This window comes from Euprymna scolopes, chromosome 5, assembly GCF_053919585.1.
Source record: "Euprymna scolopes isolate OS-2025 chromosome 5, ASM5391958v1, whole genome shotgun sequence".
Classification (NCBI taxonomy): domain Eukaryota; kingdom Metazoa; phylum Mollusca; class Cephalopoda; order Sepiida; family Sepiolidae; genus Euprymna; species Euprymna scolopes.
In genome coordinates this window covers 113,736,790-113,760,234 of record NC_136486.1, presented here as the reverse complement: position 1 = coordinate 113,760,234, position 23,445 = coordinate 113,736,790, and the positions used below count along the sequence as shown (strand labels likewise).

Below are 23,445 nucleotides of genomic sequence, written 5' to 3'. Positions count from 1 at the left end.
TTTGTTTTAAAAAGACAGAATGGAACTCCAGTCTCTAGGGTTCGTTCATCCAACGTTTTTTCAAGAGTTGCTCAACAGGGGTCCCTCCGAAACCTTAATACTCCACAAAAACTAGATAAATAAAAGTCAAAAGTACATGTTTAATTTCATATACATAATGTTACGAAACGTGTCCAATAAATTCTTAATCTTAATTGTAATATAGCCATCAATATAATCTCTTCAATTGAGAATGAAATTTGTGTTATCTAAAGTTCAATGTGTAAGAAAAGACAAGCACACACTTCAAATTAGAGAAATTATTTATCAAATGGTTCTATGGATTCATGCAATATTTTGCCTTGATTTGTCGTTTTGCCAGTAAAGGATAAATAAAATGATGAAGCCATCATGTTTTCGTTCTATTTCTATTATAATAAAGTCGGAGTCTGTTCACAATTTGGTTAATATGTACACAATGTACGTGGTTCCACTAATTAATTTTCATACTGAAAACCGACCTTTACACACTCGTTCAGCATAATTTCTATATACACTATTTATTCAAAGAAAATCTACATTTAAAAAAAAATAACCTCATTTGAATATTACCTTAAATAAAACTTATGTTAATAATTAGCTGTTATTTGTTTGTAATTGTTTTAACTGTTTTATTTAGAAATACTATTTAAAGTTGACTTATTAATTTATTTAATTTAAATTATTAAGTATCCAACACCAGCTGCCTTTATAAACATAAGTTTATTTAAGCTGTGAGAGTTATTTCCCCTTTAAGCTATGAAGTTTATTTCCCATTTAATTTTCATAGATGACAATAGGTGTGTTTTATGCTTTCATAAATCCAACATGTGGTCCACTTTCAGGAAAATTTAAAAGTTAAGACATTCAGTGTATCTTAAATAGTATGTGACTAAACCCTCTGCCAGCCAATATTTCAACCTGGCAGTGCTGGGTCCATACGAGCACATTTATAAATAGTACAAAGTATTGAATAAGTTGCATCAACTTATTTCTGTTCATACCAATTGGAGATTCATCTTAGACAATCAGTCCCACAATGTTACGCTCGTGCTAATGTATAATCTTATTCAATTTCAAGGGTCCATCCTCCCAGGCTTTACCTTCTCTTTGAGAAGGAGTTTATTACCTAATTGCTTGAGGCACATTTATAAAAAACAGATGACAGGGCTGCCAAGGCATATTTTGCAAGCCAGTGTGTGCTAATTCTACTGCACTGGCTTTTCAACTTAATACCTGACCTTACGTCTAACATCCTAGAGAGGTAAATAAAATAAGTATATAATATTGGTTACTTATGTTTATTTTTGTTTAGAATTGTTTTTATGTGAATGACAAATCTGATTCAATATTTATTATAAACGCATATTATGAATTTTATTTCGTATTAACACAAAAGTCGACAAAGATATTAATTTTTTTTCTTAAACCAGTTAATCAGTCAAAAAAAATATTTACCATGTGAAAAAAAAAAAAAAAATGAAAATAAAATAAGATATATATAATTGCTTCCGCACAAGGAGTTCGTTGAGACATAACTTATTTTCAGAATTATCTAAAGGTAAGACAGTTGAGAAACAATGTTTCAGGTAATAATTATTGGATATGGATGTACAAAATAATTACTTTTGCTGCTTTGAATATTGTGATTTGTCAGCATTTAAATGGATAATACACTTTATACTGTTCATTAGAAAATACAGTGGTTCAAGGTACTTTGTCATGCAGATCCTTAAATTAGACATTGTCTTGTTTGGGTCTTTAGTCTATACAAAAAAATAAATAAATAAAATAAAAATAAAATTTCACATATCTAAAATTGGTTTGTTGGTTTTTACAATATGCAAAATTTGTTCAGTCATTTTAAGGCGGGCACATACAAATCGTTCGCAGATTAGTTGCTTTTTTAAGTGCAAACAAATAATCTAGAGATAAACTTATTGGCCTTTCAGCTAGGAACGAAGTGCAGTATATGTTTTGACACTATCCTTTATCTTTTCTTTCCTTAGTCAATGAAAGAAAGGATCCTTCCAGATCCATCCATTAAAACTTTCCCCCTTTTGTTGAGGAAGGAGGATCTGAATTTACTTTTCTTTTTTTTTCTTCGTATTAAAAATCTGTCCTCATTTATGGGAGCTAAATAGAGATAATCCTGCTAATATCTTGAGAAAACAAATTTTCTAAAATCATTTTTTCCTTCCCTTTTGTTGCAGACTTAAAAACAAAAAAATAAAGCATTATTCATATTTCAAATAAAAATATTTATTTTAATCAGCAGAGACACTATTTCATGAAGTTCCTCCATTATTTTTGTACATCAAATGAGTTTCTCATGAAAATATGCTGATTGCAAATGGTGCAGAAGTTCCGTCCATTCTTTTCAAAACTATAAATTTTGTACCTATATATATATATATATATATATATATATATATATATATCAAATCTGGATGAAAAAGACATTCAAAGAACAAACAAAATAAAACAGAAAAGTGCAGCACTGAATATGAACTGTGAGCTGGACAAAAAACACAAAACACATTCAACTGAAAAAAATGTAATGAGATTACAGTGACATTAAGTGAACTTAGCTGGAATCCTTAATTTCCTTAGATTTATTCATAATTTTTTTTAAATTTAAGAAAGCGCGACAGAGCAAGAAAGAGAAAAATACAAATCTCAAATAAAAAGAAATAAAGACAATTTCCACAGAAACTCTAATGGCTGAACAAAATATAAAAAGCAAAATAAGACAAAAATGACTAGACACAGAATTCATTAAATAATTTTACTATGCAATTTTCTTTATTCTAAACGTCAGGTGTTTTAAATAACTATGATACATGGGAAATCAGGTTGAATATGCAAAATTATAAATTTTTCTTGTTTCTTAAATTACTCTCTAAAAATAATATGATATAAAAATTTTATTTTACAAATATATCTCTATAGAATCTGAATAGAAAAGAGAGTGAGGTTATTTTAATATTTGGAGAGAGTAAAAAAAATCTCTGAAGCATTTAAAAGAATCTCCTTTTAAAACATTCTTTTAGATGTTGGATATTTTAAGCAGTGTACACTTTTACTGAAATTTATAAAATATGCAATTAGCAAAGCTTTAAACTGAAGTCTAGAACAAATATTAGTTCATTTTGGATAATCGACCAGTTACAGTTCCTAATGTGAAAATCTGTTAAAAACTGAAACTAACATTTAAAATAACTTTTTTCACTGTTCATTTCGTAATATTTTAAATATATGAAATAACTGCTGTTTCAGACTGTTGTCCTCATTTTGATTGTTTATATTTTCTCCATTTCGATTGTATTTTCTCACATTTTTCACGTGATTTTGGTTGTAGTCAAAGCTAATGACCTCTTAATTAAACTTAACATGAAGTTGAGTGCAATATCAGTATCAATAATTAAGAGTAGATTATCTCAGAATTTGAAATAACATTAAGTAATCACTGATATTCCAGTAAATGAAATAAGTCTTTATAAATCCTCATAAATCATCTGACTGGGCAGATGGGAAAATGGATGAAGATGTTACTTAAAAGATGTTTTCAAGTTTAATCAATTGATAAAGTAACTTGAAACAAGTTTGAATTGATACAAAATATCTAAAAGAAAAAAATATGGAAGAACAGTTTCTCCCAAATTATTAAATTCCGGCAAAGTTAGTAAAACAACAAAAATGAAGGCAGACATTCAAAAATATTGCTTGAAAATCAAAAGTCCTTATTTACTGACCTCCACAGAAAGGCAACGTTAAACACAATGTCAGTTTTTAATGTAGGAAAAATCCAGCACTCTAAAAGAAGCATTCTGGGTTGGGACAAAAATTTTAAAATTACTCCAGTCAAGGATTTCTTCTGTCCCTCTGATTTTTATCTTTATCTGAAGGACGGAAAGAGAGGGGGAGGGGATCCTCTTGAAGATGTCAGACAAGCTAAAAACAAAATAAAATCTTTCAAGGAAAGAAAATCTGAGAAACAAAATTTCTGGTGTTATTTAAATATTCTGTCCTGCCAACAAAACTGACCATTTATCCTGAACAACAATGACACAAATATAAAATAGAGGCTGACGACAAGTATGAAACTAAATAAAAGAGTAAAGGAAGTTATGTTTGAGAATGAATAGCTCGGACAGAGACATGAATTAGCAAAGCCTTATTTTATTCGGTACAAGAATAGAAGCATAAAGTAGAACATAAGGCAAACGTTTGAAAGAAAAAGTATTTTGCCGAAAAAACATTTTTTTTTTTTTAAAATATTTAATGAAAAACTTAAAAATAAGGACAACAGAAAAGAAATAATGAAAGATAAGCATCCACAGGACATTCTTCTGATACAAGCATCAATGTCGATTGTATTGTAACATGGGCAACAAGAATGAAATGCCTGTTTATTTATTTAGGAGGAAAAAAAGCTTTTTCACAGCATAAGTCACAGACGATTTTAAGTTGCTTTACTAATTCTATTTCAATGATATTTTTTTTTTTTTTTTTTTTTTTAATTCAGTGTCAGTGTTATTTTAACCATGCGCCCAAATAAGAGTGCGGGAAAGGGGTCCTTATGTGTATACATGATATATTCTTATTTAATAAAATATTAATTTGTACAATGGTTGATTGATTAATAAGGTCTCCAAATTCTTAAAAAAAAAATCTTTAAGTGGTTGGTAAAATATTAAAGTGTATTAAATGTGAATTTTGTACAATTTTGACATTAAATAATTCAGAAACTGTTGATATTCCATAAAACACACTAAAAAAATCTCAAAGTGGGGGTCACATAAGTGGAGTTACAAGCGTTAGTAATTTTTTTGTTTTTTGCATGATTGCAATTCAAAAATACAAGGATTTCAGATCAAACAGAATAGATTTGGTTTATCTGTTTTACAACATATCAATCAAGTGATTGGTTTTAGATAAATTTGTAGAGTGATACCAAAATGATACTTATCAGTGATTAATTGTGAGACGCAATGAATATTATGGTTTCTTCAGGCTATTATCTTTACCATTCATATTTTTATTTCTTCTACGGTTTGGCCGACCTGTTTTCGAGCCTTCAGGTTAATTTTGGTGACATTGATGTTTCTTACATGTTTACGTTCCATGATTGTATTTAAGTGAATAAGAAGCCTCCAGGTGCACAAATAAATTAAAATAATTTTTAAGCACAAGAAAAACATTACAAATGCTCAATTATACATAAAATCAGAAGGAACATCAGCTGAAATGTCATAGAAATAATGAAGACAATATTCCAAAGAAAAAATATGAGTAATGCATATGATTAGTAGAATGCAAGTTACTATTTTATCAATGATGTAGGCGTGAGTTAATACCTTTCCCGACAATATTAGTAAAAAGACTACAATAAATTCAATAGGATTTAAATTTTTCATAGGCAATTATATAATGATGGTATTTATTTGACCAATTATGTGCTTCAAATAAAATGAGAAAATTTGGAAATTTATTGATCTTCAGAAATTGTACATTTATCTAGTAATATTTAATCTCACAAAAAAGTATTCATTTTTTTTTCAACTGACTTTTATGTATTGTAAAATAATTTGTTTTAATCTTCTTTTCTATAACGTGACTATTTTAAATATTTTTAAGCAACACTTTACATTGAAAATATCTTAACATTTTTAAAATTAAAATCATGTAAAGCAAAGAAAAAGATCAAATATTTGATGACGTTATTACTTTTTAACATATTGATAATTAAAACTGTTTTTTTTTTTTTTTTTTACAGTTAGTTCTCTGTATTTTCTATTAAAAAAAAAAAAAAATCATCTCCAAAAGCTTGTCCACCCTACATGTATTAACACTCATAGTAATTGATTTCCTTTGAATAGCAAATGACATACCTTTTACTGATCATTGTTTTATGTATAAAACTTGACTTTCGTTTACATTAAGTAGGTAGTCAGAATTCATCTTTTTCAGATCCCCCACTTTTTTTCTTTTTTTAAATCGGGTAAGATTTTAAAAAAATTTTTTTTTTTTTGAACCGAAATTTTATTTCATTTTTTTTTAAACAAACTTCAGAAGTTTATTTTAGCTGACTCTCAACCTCTAGTTTGCATAACTAATAAATGTCACTACATCATAACCAGCAAACTAACACTAAACAGGTCTGAATAAGATTTTATATTCTATGATGGTAGTATTGTTATGGTTTCCTAGATGTTTATAAAATAGTGCTCAATAACAAGTAGAGCTTTATTATGGCATAATTTTCTTTATTTATACAAACATTACTGGCTACATATGTGCATATATGTTTCAGCTGTAATTGATTTTGAAATTCAGTGTCGTCAGGCCACTAGTCTCAAGCAGAATGAGTTGAGACTAGCCTGATAACGCTGAATTTCGAAAGAAATTACAGCTGAAACATGTATGCATATATGTAGCCAATTATCTGCATAGATATAAAGAAAAGTATACAATAAAATTTTACCATCTATGATTTAAAACATTTTTATTCCTCCACTATCGATAATGTTATGTGGCAGGAGACTTTACTCATCAATCAACCCTTGTATTATTGAAATGCTATTACGAGAATCCATAATTTGATGACAATTGGAAGATTTGATTTTATCATAAAAAAATTGAAAAAATAGTAAAAATGAATGTTAATACAGAAATTTACAATGATTGGAAAAATTAAATTGAATGTTAAAAATTTAAAAAGAAAAACAAAAGGAGTAATTATTAATGTGGAATTATTAAAAAAAAAATTTCAAGTGTTAAATTAAAAAACATTTTGAAAAGGTTAAATTCAACAGAAATGATAAACTATTAACTTTCTTTGAATAAAAAGAATAAAAAGTTAATTAAACTTTTAAAATTTATTATCTATCTAGTATGAATACCTTTATCCACTAATTATGTATAAAGTGTTGTTTTAATGAAAAAAAAAAAGACTTTTGCAATTTTATATATAAAATACTAAATATAGATTTACTTTTAAAACTATAGTAATAACTGTTGGATTTATTTCCAGAAGCAAATCATTTTTTTTTTTTTTTTTTTTTTATATTTTGCTCAACACTGAATACACAGGGTTACATGAAATAAACAAGTCTATAATCTAGATCTAGTGATAAACAAACAATTCAGACACTACATGGCTGTTACTGTTTTCATTTTAATTGATATGTGCATGGGAAAGTGTAGAAGGATGCTGAACTAGAGAACCAGTCTAGTGGTGAAGATGAGATCTTGACTGCTTCAAAAGACAAATGCACGGAGAGATTACCTTAACGTCTGTTTGGCGGGAGAGTGTCCTGTTTACCTGGCAACGGAGAGGAGGTTGTTAATAAATTCAGGGTAAATCTAATCAGCAGCAGTCAACATTATCCAAAGATACGTTAGAAAATGCACCGATTATCTATCAATTTTTTTTTTTTTTTTTAACATCTTTACTTAAAAAAATAAAATAAAATACAAAATGGCTTTTTAAAAGAACTGGCATTATTATCTCCCTTTATACATGCCAACCTCATGTATTAAGGTCAATTTTGCTATATATAAAAAAAAAACATTCAACAATATAATGATGCAAATTTCAAAATGATTAATTGATAAGAAAACACCATGAAGAGGATTTCAGATTAATAATATTGTACTTGGTACTTCTGCAGTTAATGGACCGTGCTGAAATAATCACATTATTATTTAGAAAGTTATTTTTAACATAGGGGAGAAGGGCCCTTTTTTTTTTTTTTTTTTTTTTTTTAAAACTATTCTGTACTTCCCCTAACAATTTAAACAAAAAGATGCTGTAAAAATTGAATTTAACTTTAAAATCCCACCTAAAAACTAGCACAGTCCGTAAACTGAATAAGTACCCAATAATCATATAACTGATCTATTATAGTATTGAGCTCTTTCATTACATACCATTTGTCACATTTGATCTTTCATAAAATTTGATTCAATATCTCTTTATAGAAGATAAAAATCAGATGACAATTTAATGAAAAATGAAATTGATAAAATGTAATGCAACTGAAATACATGATCGATACGGATTTAATTTTGTACAATTATTCCACAATGTTTTATAAAATAACTTTTTTTTTGTATCTGCTAAAAATGATTTAATCAGATTTAAATCATGCTTAAATAATTGTGGAGTAACAGAATCCGTGAATAATATACAAGTGCACAAAAAAGCAAAAAGAAATGAAACGACTATCCACATTGATCACTCAAAATTAATTTGTACTTATAGAAATACAAAAAGAACTTAACATGAATACAGAGTCCATACAAATCTAAATACAATATATTCTAGGTAAATTTAGATAATAGAGTAAGACAGATTAAATACGAAGTGGGCAAAAAACATTTTCCAATGTTTTCTTTTTTATTAAGAAATATAAATTAAATTTAGTTTATTCTCTCGCATATTGTTACATTAACTTTTAACAGGAAACACTTGGATTTAGTATTTTATCTAATATATGAATAAGTTTTGAGATGAAACAAAAAATAGACAACATTAGAATTTAAATTATTATTTTGTGTGTATTCCCATTGACACTGGTTTAAAATTTATTGCAGATATGTTTTTTCTTTTTTTTTTGTTTTTTTTTGAGAGTTCCATTTGTACACACACATATGCAGCTTGTTACAATATCAGAATGTTAACTAGCATTATTGCTAATATAAAAAAAAGAAATAGTTGCTATTACATTTGATATCAAAGAAAAAGTGACAGAGCAATGCCCCGCACATAACATTTCAGAACGTTCAATCTAACAAAAGCAAAAGAATATGAAATAGAAATCACGAAACTATGTGTAATCTAATTAGAATTCTATTCATTGCTTGATAATGTGGTTAGATTTATAAATGACAGCAGATTCAACAAGTCAGAATAGATTTGCTGTGTAGATTGGTTTATATAAGTGTGGCCTAGGAAAAATCCAAAGTGTGATTGAAATTTGACATATGCAAAAAAAAAAAAAAAAAAAAAAAAAAAGGGGGTGTTTAATAATCTATTTTAACATTTTTATGTCCATATATCCTTTAAGCTTTGTTCTGTTTCACCGATATAGTTTTGTTGCATGATTTGTATATAATCAAATAATGATGGCATTATTTGATGTGAGTGCAGTGTCTGTGTTGTTTTCTTGATGGAATATTTGATGATCTGTGATGTTACTTGTCTGATAAGGATTCCTAGTTTAGACAGTTTATCATTGACAATTAGTCGTTTATGTTTGTAGGTAAGGTGATTCATCTATGAATAAAAAGAAATTTTTTCTTTTTCACTTTTTGGCGGGAGGGGGCTACTTCTATTTGAGAATTGTGTATGTTGAAAGCTCTTTTTTTTTTTCATTGAGGTGTTGTAGATTGCATATTTTACAAGCTTGTAAATAGGAATTTATTACGAGGCTCATCTTTTTTAACGTCGTGATGGACATAGAAATGCATGTCACTTGTTAGTTACTTTTGTGTATAGCTAGAAAGTTAAAATATGAGGATATCTAGGAAAGGTATGGTGTAGATTCTTCTTTGTTTTTAACATTTGTGGAAGTTTTGGTGGTGCCTAATTGGCTTGTAATAGTGAAATATTAACTATCCACAGACGTTCTTGTGATTTGCTTCTTTTCATAGGGATGTGAATAGACAAAGGTAAATAAAGTTGAAATACAAATCTCCCAATAGGGTTCGTGTGTGTGTGTGTGTGTGTGTGTGTGTGTGTGTGTGTGTGTGTGTGTGTGGAGAGAAAAGGCTGCATAAAAAAACAACTTAGCTGATGTACTATTGACAAATTCCTGTACCTAATTCCTCAAACAAAGTCATGAATCATTTCATAGCAAAAATAATATTTTCAGTTTTAAGAGAAAACTGACAGAGGGAAAAAGGAAAGCATGACAAGATGGGAAAGAGAAAGAGAGAAAGTAAAAAAAGAAAGGCAGTAGATATTTAGAACCAAACTACCTTTCCTTAAAAATAAAATGAAAAGTAGATTTTAATGCCAAAGTGAAGAACTGATCTTTGGGAGACTAATAATTTAAGGAGAAATCAATTTTTTTTTTCTGGATTAAAATTATAAAAGAAAAGAATTCTGCTCTTAGTTGACTACCTTTTCTGCTGAGCTTTACATGTATAATACAAAATCTACTTTTAGAAAACACTTCATTACAAATGTCGGGTATTTATAATCCATGAATAGTTTGTAAAATAAAATTATAAATCCTCATTATACGACAAAGGTTTCAATCAGAAATTTGACTAATTATTCCAAGATTTTTAAACTCCCAATACAAGAGAATCGATAGTGCTAGTGCAACTTTACTATAGTGTCTTTGAAAAATGCATTTCAGAGAAAAGCATTACATACTTACAAGTCATGCCGAAATTAGTATAAATTCTAAAAAGTTATAAAAAATAGTCCAGTAGAAAAATAACTAAAAAAAACAATTTTTTTTAAGTTGCAATTTTTCACTGTAAACTAATCCATTAGAAGATCGAAAACACGGTGAGATAACTGCATTCTATCGTTTAAGTTGCTTTGACACTATCTTTCAGGTCAGCCTCCTTGCTTTTTCTATACCCACGTTTTTCCGAAAATCAGCTCTAGCACATTTTCTATTAGATCATTTCTCATAATTTTTGAAAAGTATACAAATTTCGACATGACATGTAAACACATAACGTTTTTCCCTGAAATGTGTTTGAAAATACACGTTTGAGTTAGGACACACTATAGTAAAATTGCACTGAAAACATTAAAATGTCATCTACATTGAAGAAACTATTTTTAAAAGGCATTTAAGATAATATCTTAATATATATTTTCTAAACATTGAACTGCATGTGCGCTAATATACATTGAGTAATATGTTTAAAATTCACTTAAAAGTTCACACATAATCTAATTTTTTTTAAGTTTTTATTTTAATGTAAATATTATATGTGTATTTACACACAAAAAAAAACATTCTTACACTAATACCACAATAGAACTAGATGATCCGTAAAACATATTCTACTGCAAAGTATTCTATTAACATAATACCAGACAATGAAAAATTTCTTTCTTCATTGTTAAAGCTTTATTATGAACTGATATGAGAAATTGATAGAAAATAATCTTGCCTATATTTGTCTTATCATGATGACAGAGTAAGACACAAGGTCAGTTTTTAATGTGAGGAAAATTCAGCTACCAAAATAGGAAACTCTGGTTTGGGATTAAAATAAAAATTGTCTTAATCTAAAACAATTTCTGTTCAATGATTGAAGACAGAAAAAGCAAAGTGTAGAATCAGAACAGATATTACAAAATGCCAATAAAATAAAACTGTACTCTTTAAAATATGATGAAACATAACATTTAGAGCTTGCCTAATTAGTTTGGCTTGTTTGTTTTTTTCTTTTTTAAACATTAACTTGTTTAGGGATTTTAATGACAAAACAATAAATTAACCTACTTTGACAGCACAATTGATTCTACTGGGCGAACAGACATGACACTAAGACAATGTACATATCTACCACATGCAGAGTCTTTGGGCAGCTGTCAGCAATTTTATGAAATGCAGTGATCCTATTGTATATGAGAGGCATTGTACAACCCACATGTCCAACCTGTATTCTATGGTTGCAAGATGTAGTCATCAATGAAGTGTCAAAACGACACTATTCTGACTGCTGCACATCAGAGAAAATTACCGATTGTGCTGTAAAATTTGCCATGAGAAATTACATTGCATAATGAAATCTCATCTGGTACAAACCACATCACCTATCATAAAACATCCCAAAGTGTATCCTACATCAATATCGATGACAACGCCACATGGCAAACTATTTTAAATCAGTTGACAACAACCTGATCCTAGCAGGCGGTATAAGCAAAATGACATACAAAACAAAATTTAGAACTCATCCACAGAACATCTAATCCAAGCACGAGTCAAAGATAAAAATGAAAATATGTACGATTTATTGAACACATGATGCTATTTTAGCCATAGTTTGAATACATTATGGTTTCATACATTTTCCCGACAACAGTATTCATACATAAATAATCATAATAGATCTAACTGGATTTGAACTCAGGATAGCAGATTCCATCATCGCCAACATTATCTATGAGAACAATTATGTACCTGCCTATAATAATGATCTTAAAGTAGTACACTTATTTCAATTTGATAACTGGAGAGTAGAAAGTAGACGGAACTCTTGCTTTCCACTATTTTATCCTTTAGTCCTCAAGATTCCATGAGATATGTTTCAGACAAAGGAAGAACTGTTTTTCGTTTTTTTGATTAGCTGTTGTGCTGGTGGTATATAGAGATTTCCTATCCTTTCATATTTATCATTCAACTGCATCTCATTAACCATTATCCCTGCATGTTATTTTTTTTTAGTTTCGATAAGTGGTGCCTCATTATTAAAAAAAAATAATAATTTTTAATAAAAATGAATTCAAGAAATTATTTTTCATAATTAAAAAAAATCATTTTTACAACATGGTATCACTTAAATAATAAACACAACTTTAGATTATAAAATATTATTTAAAGCAATTAGATATTGATTATCAACCTAAATCTCCTAGAAATGTCTACCGTTATGAAGTAATATTTTTTTATCACATCTGGATTGATTATCATATATATTTTAAACTGTCTACGAAGAAAATGTTTTCCAGTAATATTCTTTCGTTGATTTTTAAGAAGTTGTTTAAAATTTTTGATAAAATAACTTTTTTTTTAAACTTACCAAATGTCGCCCAGTCCAATCAAATTCCCAGTCACATACAAAGTTCATTTTGTTCATGAGATCTGTGAATAATTTTCGCAAATATTCATAATCTGGCGTTTCGAAAAAGTCTAGATGACGTACATAGCGTAGGTATGTTCCTAGCTCTTCTGCAAAACAAAAAGAGAAAAATTATCGACAACTAAGTAATGCAAGATTACATTTTCTGTTTATTAAATATAAATATAATAATAAAGAAAAAGTATGCCTTTTGCAATATTTTCTCATAGCAATTCTCTAATTAAGCATGGAAATTATTTGTTGAATTTAAATATTGTAAATCTTGATAATTTTTTTTTTTAAATAGATTAAAACAATTTTTTTTTTTAATTACTCCACACTCCTTGAATTTACCATCAGATGCAGCATAATGGTGGTTTAGGAAATTTTGTGGCAGCAACGAGTCTTGAAGATGAGTATGGTGGTTGACAATCAGATGTTGACAACGATCAATTAAGAGACTTAGTCGAAGCCAATCCACACACAACTGTTTGAGAATTTGCTCATGAATTAGCTGTAGCATATCTGATTTCCAGCCACTTGAGAGATCCGAGAGACAAAAACTTGATAAATGGCTGCCTCATGAATTTAACGACAACCAAATGAAACAGATTTTTATGTTTGTCTACATTTTCACAAATGCGCATGCACGTATAGTTCATATGACAGATTCCTCATGTTAAAAATAAGTACGTTTGAAAACATTTTTTAAAAGATCATGTCAAGTTGGCCTAATGTTTATTGTATATGACTTATGAGGTGTTATCTTCCCTTTACACAACAAGAACAACCCGTTTGTCAACTAGTTTGTGACTTGTGAAAAAAAAAAAAGTGGGTTCTTTACGACAACTGGCAACTTTCAGCTCAGTGGTTAAATGCCGATGAAACTATTCCAAACACTTCCCAAAGCCAGAGTTACACCAAAAAATCATGCTGACTGTTTTGTGGTTTGCAATCGGTCTCTTCTTTTTTTTAGTTTTTTTAATGCAGGCAAAACCATTATGGCAGAAAAGTACTGTCAACAAATGGGAGAAATTCATCAGAAATTGCGACACCACTCAGAAACAAAACAGACCCAATTCTCCTCCACAATAATGCCTGACCATACATTGTAAACTAACCCTGCAGAAGATGAACAAATTGGGCTAGAAAACTGCCTCATTCGCCATACTCTCCAAACCTCTCACCTACCGACTACCACTTTTTCAAGCATCTCTACAACTTTCTGCATGAGAAAAGCTTCAAAAACCTAAGTGATATCAAAAACGCCTTCAGTAACTTCATCACCACCAAAATGCAAGATTTTTACGTTACTGCTTTGCATTAGCAAAAGGGTGTTTATTCTGATGGTGCTTATTTTGATCAAAAATTTTTTGTTTGAGCCGAGATATGTTCATTTAAATTTTAAAATTAATAACCGTAAGAACATTGTCAACCTGATACATAAATACTGTATGACTTTTTTCATAAAAAATCTAAATTAGATTAAAATAATACTCAAGTAGCATAAATACATTATGCCATATTGTTTAATCCAAAATCTTTTCTCACAATTTAAAAAAAAAGTTTAACAGTAAAAATAAAGTTATGAGGAAACGATAGAAAAAAAATATATATGTAATTAAGTACAATACAAAATATACACAATTAAGCCAAACAGTATTTTTCACCAGATTAAAATTCTCCATCCATTACCCTCACTTGAAATTGTTTTGAAAACCTCCAAGGTAAGTAATTTCTCCCCAAGGGTAAAATGCTGACCCATTTAAAGAACATTATCAATTGTTGAATAACCAAACGTCCTTGCAAGAACAACAACTTTCAAGATTATTGCAACTAATACTTGCCTCAAAAGAATATGCAATTTTCATTACTTGGTTTGTTGAACTATTTTTCAAAGAACAAAAAAAAAAAAAAACAACAACAAAAAAAAGAAAAAAATCTGAGAATATTTATTATAACATGAGACAATTTCAATAGTTTTTATTATTATTATTATTATTATTATTGATCAAATAATTTTAGATATGTCATTAATCATATAATGGACATGTTATGTAAGTCTTAAAGACAGGCTTAGATCTGATGCAGAGGAAAATTAAATTGGGACAATATAAGAAGATGCATGTGAGCCTAACAGGAAATTTTGACAGTATGATCATGTTGAAAAGGAATGAAAGTTTTTGGGTTAGCAGATGTAGAACAGTTAAGGCAATAGGGTCAGTTAGTAGAGGAAGGTCAAGGAAAACATGGGAGGAAGTAATGATGGATGGATATGAAAGAGAAATAAAGACTTGGCTAGAGATAGTTTGGAACTCAATTTCTAGAAGCCGACTGATATGTGTCAGTACGTAAAATGGACATTAAATTGAATATAATGATGGTTACTGATTGTCCGTGTTATTAGGGATTCAACAAAATGTTGTAAATTTATTGAATTGGTTTCGCATAACCGCATGATTTTCATAGCTTTTAATGTTGAGACATAGTTTTAAGTATATATCTCTGTACATTATTTTCACACAAGGAGCCAAAATTTCCAACCACTGGCCAAATACATGTGTAGAGACAGTCCAAAGAAGCATTTGATCTAGATTAAGCTAAAAGTGTTTACAGACAATGAAGAAGGCAGAAAAAAGATTTGTCATTATGGAAACAAAAAGGTTCTGCTTGATCATGCCTCCAATGAGGACATCTGAAAGTGTTATGGCATCGCAATAATTGTGGGCAAGAGGAGAAAGGAATGGTGACTTGAAGATGTGTTGTGGATCAACTGGCAAGCATAGAGAATCCGTGATCCAAGAAATTCACCGACACAATGGCTTCACTTCTTAGCAGAATAGTCAAGATTATGATTTAATCTGATCAAATTATCCCTATATTTGTCGATCTATTTTTGTCGGGAAATGTATTAATTCACACAAAAGATAAAGTTGTTACTAGACGTTATGAGTAACATTCTAGTGAAGTTGAACACAGTTATCACATCAGATCTCAATATTATTGAACATTTGTGATGAATTTTAACAAAAACTAAGGGTTAACACTATCACTACAAGAATTGTAGGAGACTGAACAAAAAAAAAAACCCTTGGGAATAATTCAACATTTGTACAAATCTATACCTGATAGAATTAAAGCTTTAATTACTGGCAAAGACGGTCCTACTTGATATTGAAATAAATTTATTGGAAATTTCAAGATGTTTCCATTATTTTGTCCATCTCGTGTCCATTACTGCTTACTCATTGGAATGTAATGTAAAGAAAATTGATTTTTTTTTAATTAATAATGAAATGGAAAGATAAATAAAAGAACATTACAACAAATCAAAAATGAAAAACAAATTTTTTTTTTCATATCTAGCTCATTCGGCTTCTTAGATCAATTAGCTTTTAAATTATTTTCAATCAAGACATAGAAAAAACAGAAAATGAAAAAGACCAACATTAAAGAAGATCAGTTAGAACAAGTGAAAAGGACGAATTTAACACTGAAGACTTTTAAAGCACAGTTAAAAGATACAAACTGAAATGGTAATGGCTTGAAATTCCTGTCAGGTATGATGCAGGATTGAAATGGGGTCAGATAACATCTGAGATAGGACAAGAAATTTAAAAAAAAAAAAAAAAACATGCTGATTCTAGAGTTATTTTAAAAACCACACTCCATCACTTAACTAATGCAAAAAAATTCTCTGTTGCTACTAGTTATTTATCAACCTCCTCATGAGGCATCCAAGAACAGTACTAGTACCTATAAAAATTGTCTGAATCAGACTAAGAGAGACAAAGGAGGAAGCCCTTGTTTAGAGTCAGGAAAAACCAGCGTTTGGGTGTGATCCCCTGTGCAGAATCTACAACTATTAATTAGCAGCTTCTTCCTACATTGCTTGCAGCACATGAATAAATAAATAAAAAATATATATATATAAAAGAACATGTCGGCATAAGGGTTACAGTCTTTATGATATGTCTGGTTCAAGATCAGTTATTTTCGCAACATATCCAAATGAGGCACATGGATGGCAAAAATGACAATGCATGAACAACTACGGATTTATATATAAGAATACTTTGATTAGAGTAGAGGGTTCAATCTCCCAAAATTTATGTACCATACTCAATGAGCGAACAAAGAACAAATAAAAATATATTAGAAGAAATGATTGAGTTCAAAATAAAAAGAACATCTAAACATGAATGCCATTATACAGTTTGTTACATTGAGGGGGTAAGGGTGAAAGAAAATATGCAATATTTAACTGAGTGACATAATCAGCAACCCAAGAAAATATCAAAACAAAACAATATATCCAGTCCTAAAGTTTGAGGAATCGGGATATAAGGATACGATCTAAGTGCTGCTCAATCTTTTTTCTTATTCCCCACTGTAATCTTTTCTTTTTCCTTTCTGTTCTATTAGCATTGTCCCTCATCTTTGAAGGTTACTCTCAGCTTTTTTCCTTCAGCGAATTTCTTGTCACTAAGCGATAGGTCAGTTATTCATTACAGTTTTGTTTTTCACAACTCCATTTGTAGCTCAGCATAAGTTCAGAATTGATTGGTCTTTATAATGCCGGCCGAGGGATCCAATTACCTCATGGTGATTTTGTAATCCTTCGCCACATATTTATATAAATCCGATTTAAACAAAGCAAAGTTTGCAAAGTTCCTTTGCTTTCTCCACAATACAGGAAAATCTGAAATCGACTTTGCCCCTTTTCAGTCATCTCCACATGAGTTGACTTGCACAACATGCAGGTTGATATGTTACGGATACATGAAGCTTAGTCAACTAGACGCGGTGCTTTTTCCATCTATAGCAAGTGCGGGCATGTGCATAGAATGACTCTGAAAATCTTTGTAACACGTGGCTTTTGTTTCCCACCAATATTGATTCATTTCACCTTCCCTGAATTACATACATTCATGATAATTGTTTCCTTGTTTTTTACTTTTGGGAAGAGAAAGAGAGAGTGTAAGCAAGGAAGAGAAAGATGGGTGAAGGGGAGGGGGGGATTTGTCTGAACTTTTCCATTTTCACTTTTAGTTTGTGGACGAATACAGGAAGGGGTGTCTGCTGACTGTCTGATAACTCTAAAAAAAAGTGAGGATTGTCTGGTCCTTTCTGTATTAGGGCTCAGATATGATTTTGCGTCATACACTCAATTGTCCTTGAAAGAAAGTAATGCCTGAGAGAATGGACTCCTTAGAGTCAAGTAGAACAAGTACCCACATTACAGTCTAATTCTACACCAAGAACCAGAAAGAAAAAACCTGACAAAAACAAATACCAAGTTAATACTAAGTAAGTTTAAATAAATTAAAGTTAATTCATGATGACAAATCACATTTAATAGCAATAACAAAGTATTTGTTTTGAAAACAAACTTAAATTTATTGCTATTAATGACAAACTCCATAAAGATAATTTTATATATCAAAATCACTGGTTATCATTTTCCAGCTTTTTCATTGGCTCCAATGTTTGAAAATGCAATAGATATATGTCTTCATTTCATTAAGAGTATACTAAGCAAGACTTAAATAAAAAAAAAAAATGATTACCAACATTCCTTTTCATCTATTTCTCTGCTAAAGCGGCAATACACGTGAAAAACTTGAAATTGCTTAAAATATCTCAATAATGGCATACATAGAAAGAGTTTGAGGATCGAACAATTTTTTTTTTTTTTTTTTTAAATCTGACTAAAAATAAAAATCTTTAGACTATTTCTATTTCTGTAGATATTTTTCTCTTTAAGATCTGCGTTTCGTCACTTTTTGTTAACACTACTTTTTCAGTAAAAATGTTATATTTTTGTAATTACCAAATGAAATAAAGCAATGAAAATTACCATTTAAGTATTCTTTTGTGGTTTATGGTAAATGGGTATTGCTAGTTTTTTTTTTTCTTTTTTTTTTTTTTTTTTACACAGTGGTCACCACTTATCAAGGTCCGGAAGCCACTCAGGGATAAGGGTTATTGCAAGTATATTACGTTAGTGTGGAGATTTGATGAAGTGTTTACTTAAGGGGGCGGTTCATTAGGAATTTGTTAACGTTGGACGTGAAAGATTGGCGAGGGGGGACCAGAGATTGGAGTTCAGACGAGCACCTGCCATGGAAATAACGATAAAACAAGGATAGGCTCGCAACGTCTCTTCTGTGGGAGAGAGGTTGCAGAGTAGAGAAAAGGGCATACCCCACTAAACCACGAAGTCTATTTTGTACTCTGTCAAGGCAGGATAGGCTGTTTTTAGCAGCTCCTGCTCACATATGGCAGCAGTATTCCATCCTTGGACGTACTTGGCTTTTATATAGATAGAGAATTGCATCAATAGTGAGATATCTTCTGGAGCGGTAGAAGGATCCCGCCATCTTTCCAGCGACCTTCGCAACAGACTTAATGTACGTGTTCCATTTCAGATCAGGAGTAAAGGTCAAACCCAGAACCTTGTCAAAACACGGGGCCTCTCCCAGACGAGAGCCACCCATCCCAATTGATGCCAGATGGAGATCAGAGCGTTGATGATGTAAGGATAGGAGTTTGGTTTTGGATGCATTAAAAGTAACCAGCCACGTCTTCCCCCACTGAACCACGCGCTCGAGATCAGAGGAGAGAGAATCAAAGAAAACTTTGTCATTTACAGCCTTTGATGTGTTGCCGTAGATGGTCGTGTCATCAGTATAGATGTCAACGAATGATTTAAGTATGTGCTTAGGGAGGTCATTGATGTAGATCAGGAAGAGAGTTGGGTCCAGGATTGACCCCTGAGGGACTCCAGCATTAATACTGCAGGCCTCCGATTTTTGTCCATCGACCACTACTCTTATGAGCCTATCGGAGAGAAATGATTTAATGATTGAGAAAACATTTCCAGTTATATAAGTTAAAAGAGTTATTAATAAATCAATTTAATTCATCCTCATTCCTTCTCTTTGCTGTTCATTTCAACCTAAAGAAACTATAATAATAATGCTTAGAACGAGATGTTTTAGCATTAGAAGCACTTATTATATTTTGGTTAAAACCTGCTTGATATTAATCAAAAGCAATGTTTTTTTTTTGTTTTGTTTTTTACTATTTAACTCCTTTTTCGTAATAAAAAAAAAATTAAAATTAAAAAAAAAAACAAAAAACAGAATTAACATTAAAAATAAATTAATGCAACTTTTTTAATACATCGGGAATAAATTTGTCAACAACTACCAGGCAGCATAAACACCGAATTAACCCTAAAACAGCAACAAGGAAAATTACTTAAGAGTTTAAGGAGATGGCAGCAGAATTTTCTTGGGTCTCTTCATTTTCCTGGGCAATACAGGAGACATGTGTCCTGCTAGTATATATATGTATATCGTTTGTGCGTGAAAAGAATAGAAGTTGGCTAAGATATAAACAAAAAGGCTAAATCTGTTAAAGGTCAATTGTTCAATGTGCCACACACCCACACTCGGTTAATGCGATGTGCTTGATCATTGCTCTGGGACATGAAACTAGCATTGTGACAGTTCTTTACTTAATCAATTTATATACATTTACACACACACACACACACACACACACACACACACGCACACGCACACCATATTGTTTCATCAATAAGTGAATGATAAACAGCCTTAGAAATCCGTTTGAGAATGTGGCTCGATGTCTGGATGCGTTCACGGAATAACTCACCTTAAATCAGTCATCGTGTTAGATTGGTGCATTTTATTTACTACTATTTACAAGTCTATCATTTGCCATCATATTCAGTTTGATCGAACATTTTGCATGCAATCAGTTGTTCGAGAGCTTTTAGAAACGAGACTTCCAAACTGATGTCTGGCGAAAGGGATAATTATTGTTGAAATACCTCAGCACGTCTTGCTACAGTTTTAATTAATAATCTGGTAAGTAACTGTACTGCACGAGTTTTCATAGTCAAAGCTGGCACTTCTCGTGTGAGGCTTGCGTACCTTTTGACATCTTTCCTAGGTGGCTCTACCAGTTGATATTTACGGCTTAACCAGCCAACAATAATCTTATTAGAAGGAAAGATCCAAATGTACTTTTATTCATTACACCCCCCCCCCCAGTTGAATTTTCATACAAAATTTAGTTTCAAACTCTTCTCTTTTTAGGGTCTGGACATAATCTATTCACTTTTTATCTGGGTCTTTTCTTACTCAATCTCCCTTGCTGTGGTAACGTTTAACACACTAGTGCTTTTGGTTTGGAGTTTGAGGATACCTCCATTAGAGGATACTGACTCATCAGAGCAAGAATTTAAAAATGAATCATATGGGACTTTTACTGGAATCTCTCGGGTACTTTCCATTGACCTCTAGTGTGCCTGGAACTCAATTCTAATGTCTTTTACACAGAATTTTTTTTCTTCTTTTTATATGGCATATGACCAATTCTTTTCAGCAAAACATTCCTCTAGCCCTAAAGTTTTGAGGGTTTTTTTTTTTTTTGGGGGGGGGGGGGTCCCCCCCCTGCTCAATAGGTTTTTCTTTTACTGATGTTTTCTTTACCAAAATAGGCAACAAAACAAATATAAAATAATAGGCAACAAAACATATTTTTTCTTACAAACATTCACTGTTGGCTATAAACATGACGTCGTATTCAACTTTGGTAGGATTTTGTAAACTGCGAAAAATTTCTGAATATTTATTTCATTTGTGTTCATCATGCTTTAATTCTTCTTCAGAGTTCATTTAAATGTGTCCACAAATGTTTTGTTCAATCTTGGATGGTACATTGGTGTTGTTACATGATCAATTGATAGTGATTTGCAGAATTCTATTGTCACTGACCAAAGTTTTTAGGAGTCCAAAAGTGTTGTTAAGTGCATTCATCATATTTTTTGTAGTGTGATATTTACACTTAATTTCTGGTCACTTAGTAAAACTGTCCACGATGATCAGGTAACGAAATATATTTATGATCTGTGTATAGTCGAGTCCATGAGACATTTGTCTTTGCATATGGTTTAATATTTACGAGTGGATTCCTTGCTGTCAGTTGGCATCCTTTGCACTTTTCACCACATTGTCAATGTATACAACCATTCTCAGCGAATAAGTACAACTTCTCATTAAAGATTTCATTGGCATTCTGGCATATTCTTACAGACATTTCGGTAAAGGTGCAGCATCTTTCCACCCTTAAAAAATCCTTTAAAATGATTGCTATTAAAGGTTTTTGAAACAGCGTATAAAATCCCAGGAAACAAGTAGTTTCCAAGATAAGAAATTGTTTAAAAAAAAAAGGGGGGGGGTCACGTTTCCATATTAATTTAACATAAAATGAGCACCCACTTTATGGCCCCCATTTGGAGGGGGAGATGGGACCATAAAATGTGTAATTGTGGTCTAGTAAACCAACACAAAACCTACCTTAAACTTATTATCTAGTTTTTTTTGAGTGTGCTGAAACTGAATTGGGGCCAGGAACTATTTTTCATGATACTGAAAAGATACTTTTTTCTGCAGGTTTCATGAAATAAAAAAATATATACACATGCTTGATGATACAACAATGGCCACCATTTATAACAAAAAAATCACATTGTTTAATATCCAGAAAACTATTTATTTGCAGAAAATTTAAATGCAATATTTTAATATACCAGAATGCCTGGCTGTTTTCCAAAAGTTATTTTCTTTTGCATGTTTGAATAACATTTCAAATCTCTCTTGTTGTTAGTGTTTCTTTGTTGATCCAATTGTTTTTTTTGTTAGAATTGCCATTCTGAATTGGCTTGTAACACTTTTATTAATTCTGAAATCTGTTCCATTTTTCTAATGTATGCACCAGGAGAAAAAAATCGCTCAAATTTGCATAGACAATAACTTTTCTAAATACTAACAAGAGGAAAATGTAAATTCTTACTTTATATAAGAATTGAAAAAAAATTTTTATACATTCCTCATGAAGTTTGAAAAATGAAGATGAAAAAATACTCACTTTCTGTAAGTGTTTATGTTCTTTGTTATTTTCTTTTTTCAATTTGCAAAGTTGTTTAAATTAGTATGTTGTTAGACTTTTAGTCTGAACTTGTAAGTTTGTATTGAATTCTGTATTGCCACTGATATATCCTGTGCAAGGGATTATATATATGTTGAAGTAGCCGAGTTAATTTTGCTACAGTTCCAAATAATATCTGGTAAGTCGCTATACTGCATGAGTGTCAGAGTCAAAGCTGGTGTTCCTAGCGTGAGGCTTTCATATCTTTCGATATCTCTTCTAGGTGACTCTACAAGTCGGTATTTATTACTTGTGTTAGGAGAAATTGTGATGTCAGGATCATTGGATATTCTAATGATGAGCAGACAAGCTCATAATTTAAACACAATTTATTTATGGCAGAAACCTTAAAATATTTACAGAACGATATTCAGTGTCTCGCAAAGTTGTCATCAGTTTACCCCTAGAACACTCTAGTCTTTTTGAATATCTATAAGGGGTGATAACTTACTTTATTTAGAGTTATTTCCCCTTTTGTCACTAATAACATAACTTAAGCAGCCAATCATATCTTGCAAGATGGAAAGACACAGATGTACTCGTATTCATTACCTCACAAACTAACCTAGCCCTGGA

General features: G+C 30.6%; 1 protein-coding gene across 24 annotated transcripts in view; it reads right to left on the bottom strand.

Moving 5' to 3' along the window:
• Positions 1-23,445, bottom strand: part of LOC145276958 (casein kinase I-like) — a 464,141-nt gene that overhangs the window by 116,401 nt on the left and 324,295 nt on the right. For 13 of the 24 annotated variants that reach the window (XR_013868064.1, XM_080128500.1, XM_080128498.1 and 10 more), the window contains one exon: positions 12,805-12,953. Coding sequence is in view for 22 of the 24 variants with exons in the window: in XM_080128500.1 (XP_079984626.1) it covers positions 12,805-12,953 (149 nt within the window). In the remaining 2 variants the exon portion in view is untranslated. Of the gene's footprint in view, positions 1-7,309; positions 7,346-12,804; positions 12,954-23,445 lie in introns of all 24 variants that reach the window. The other 11 variants (XR_013868063.1, XM_080128484.1, XM_080128494.1 and 8 more) reach the window with 1 other exon arrangement.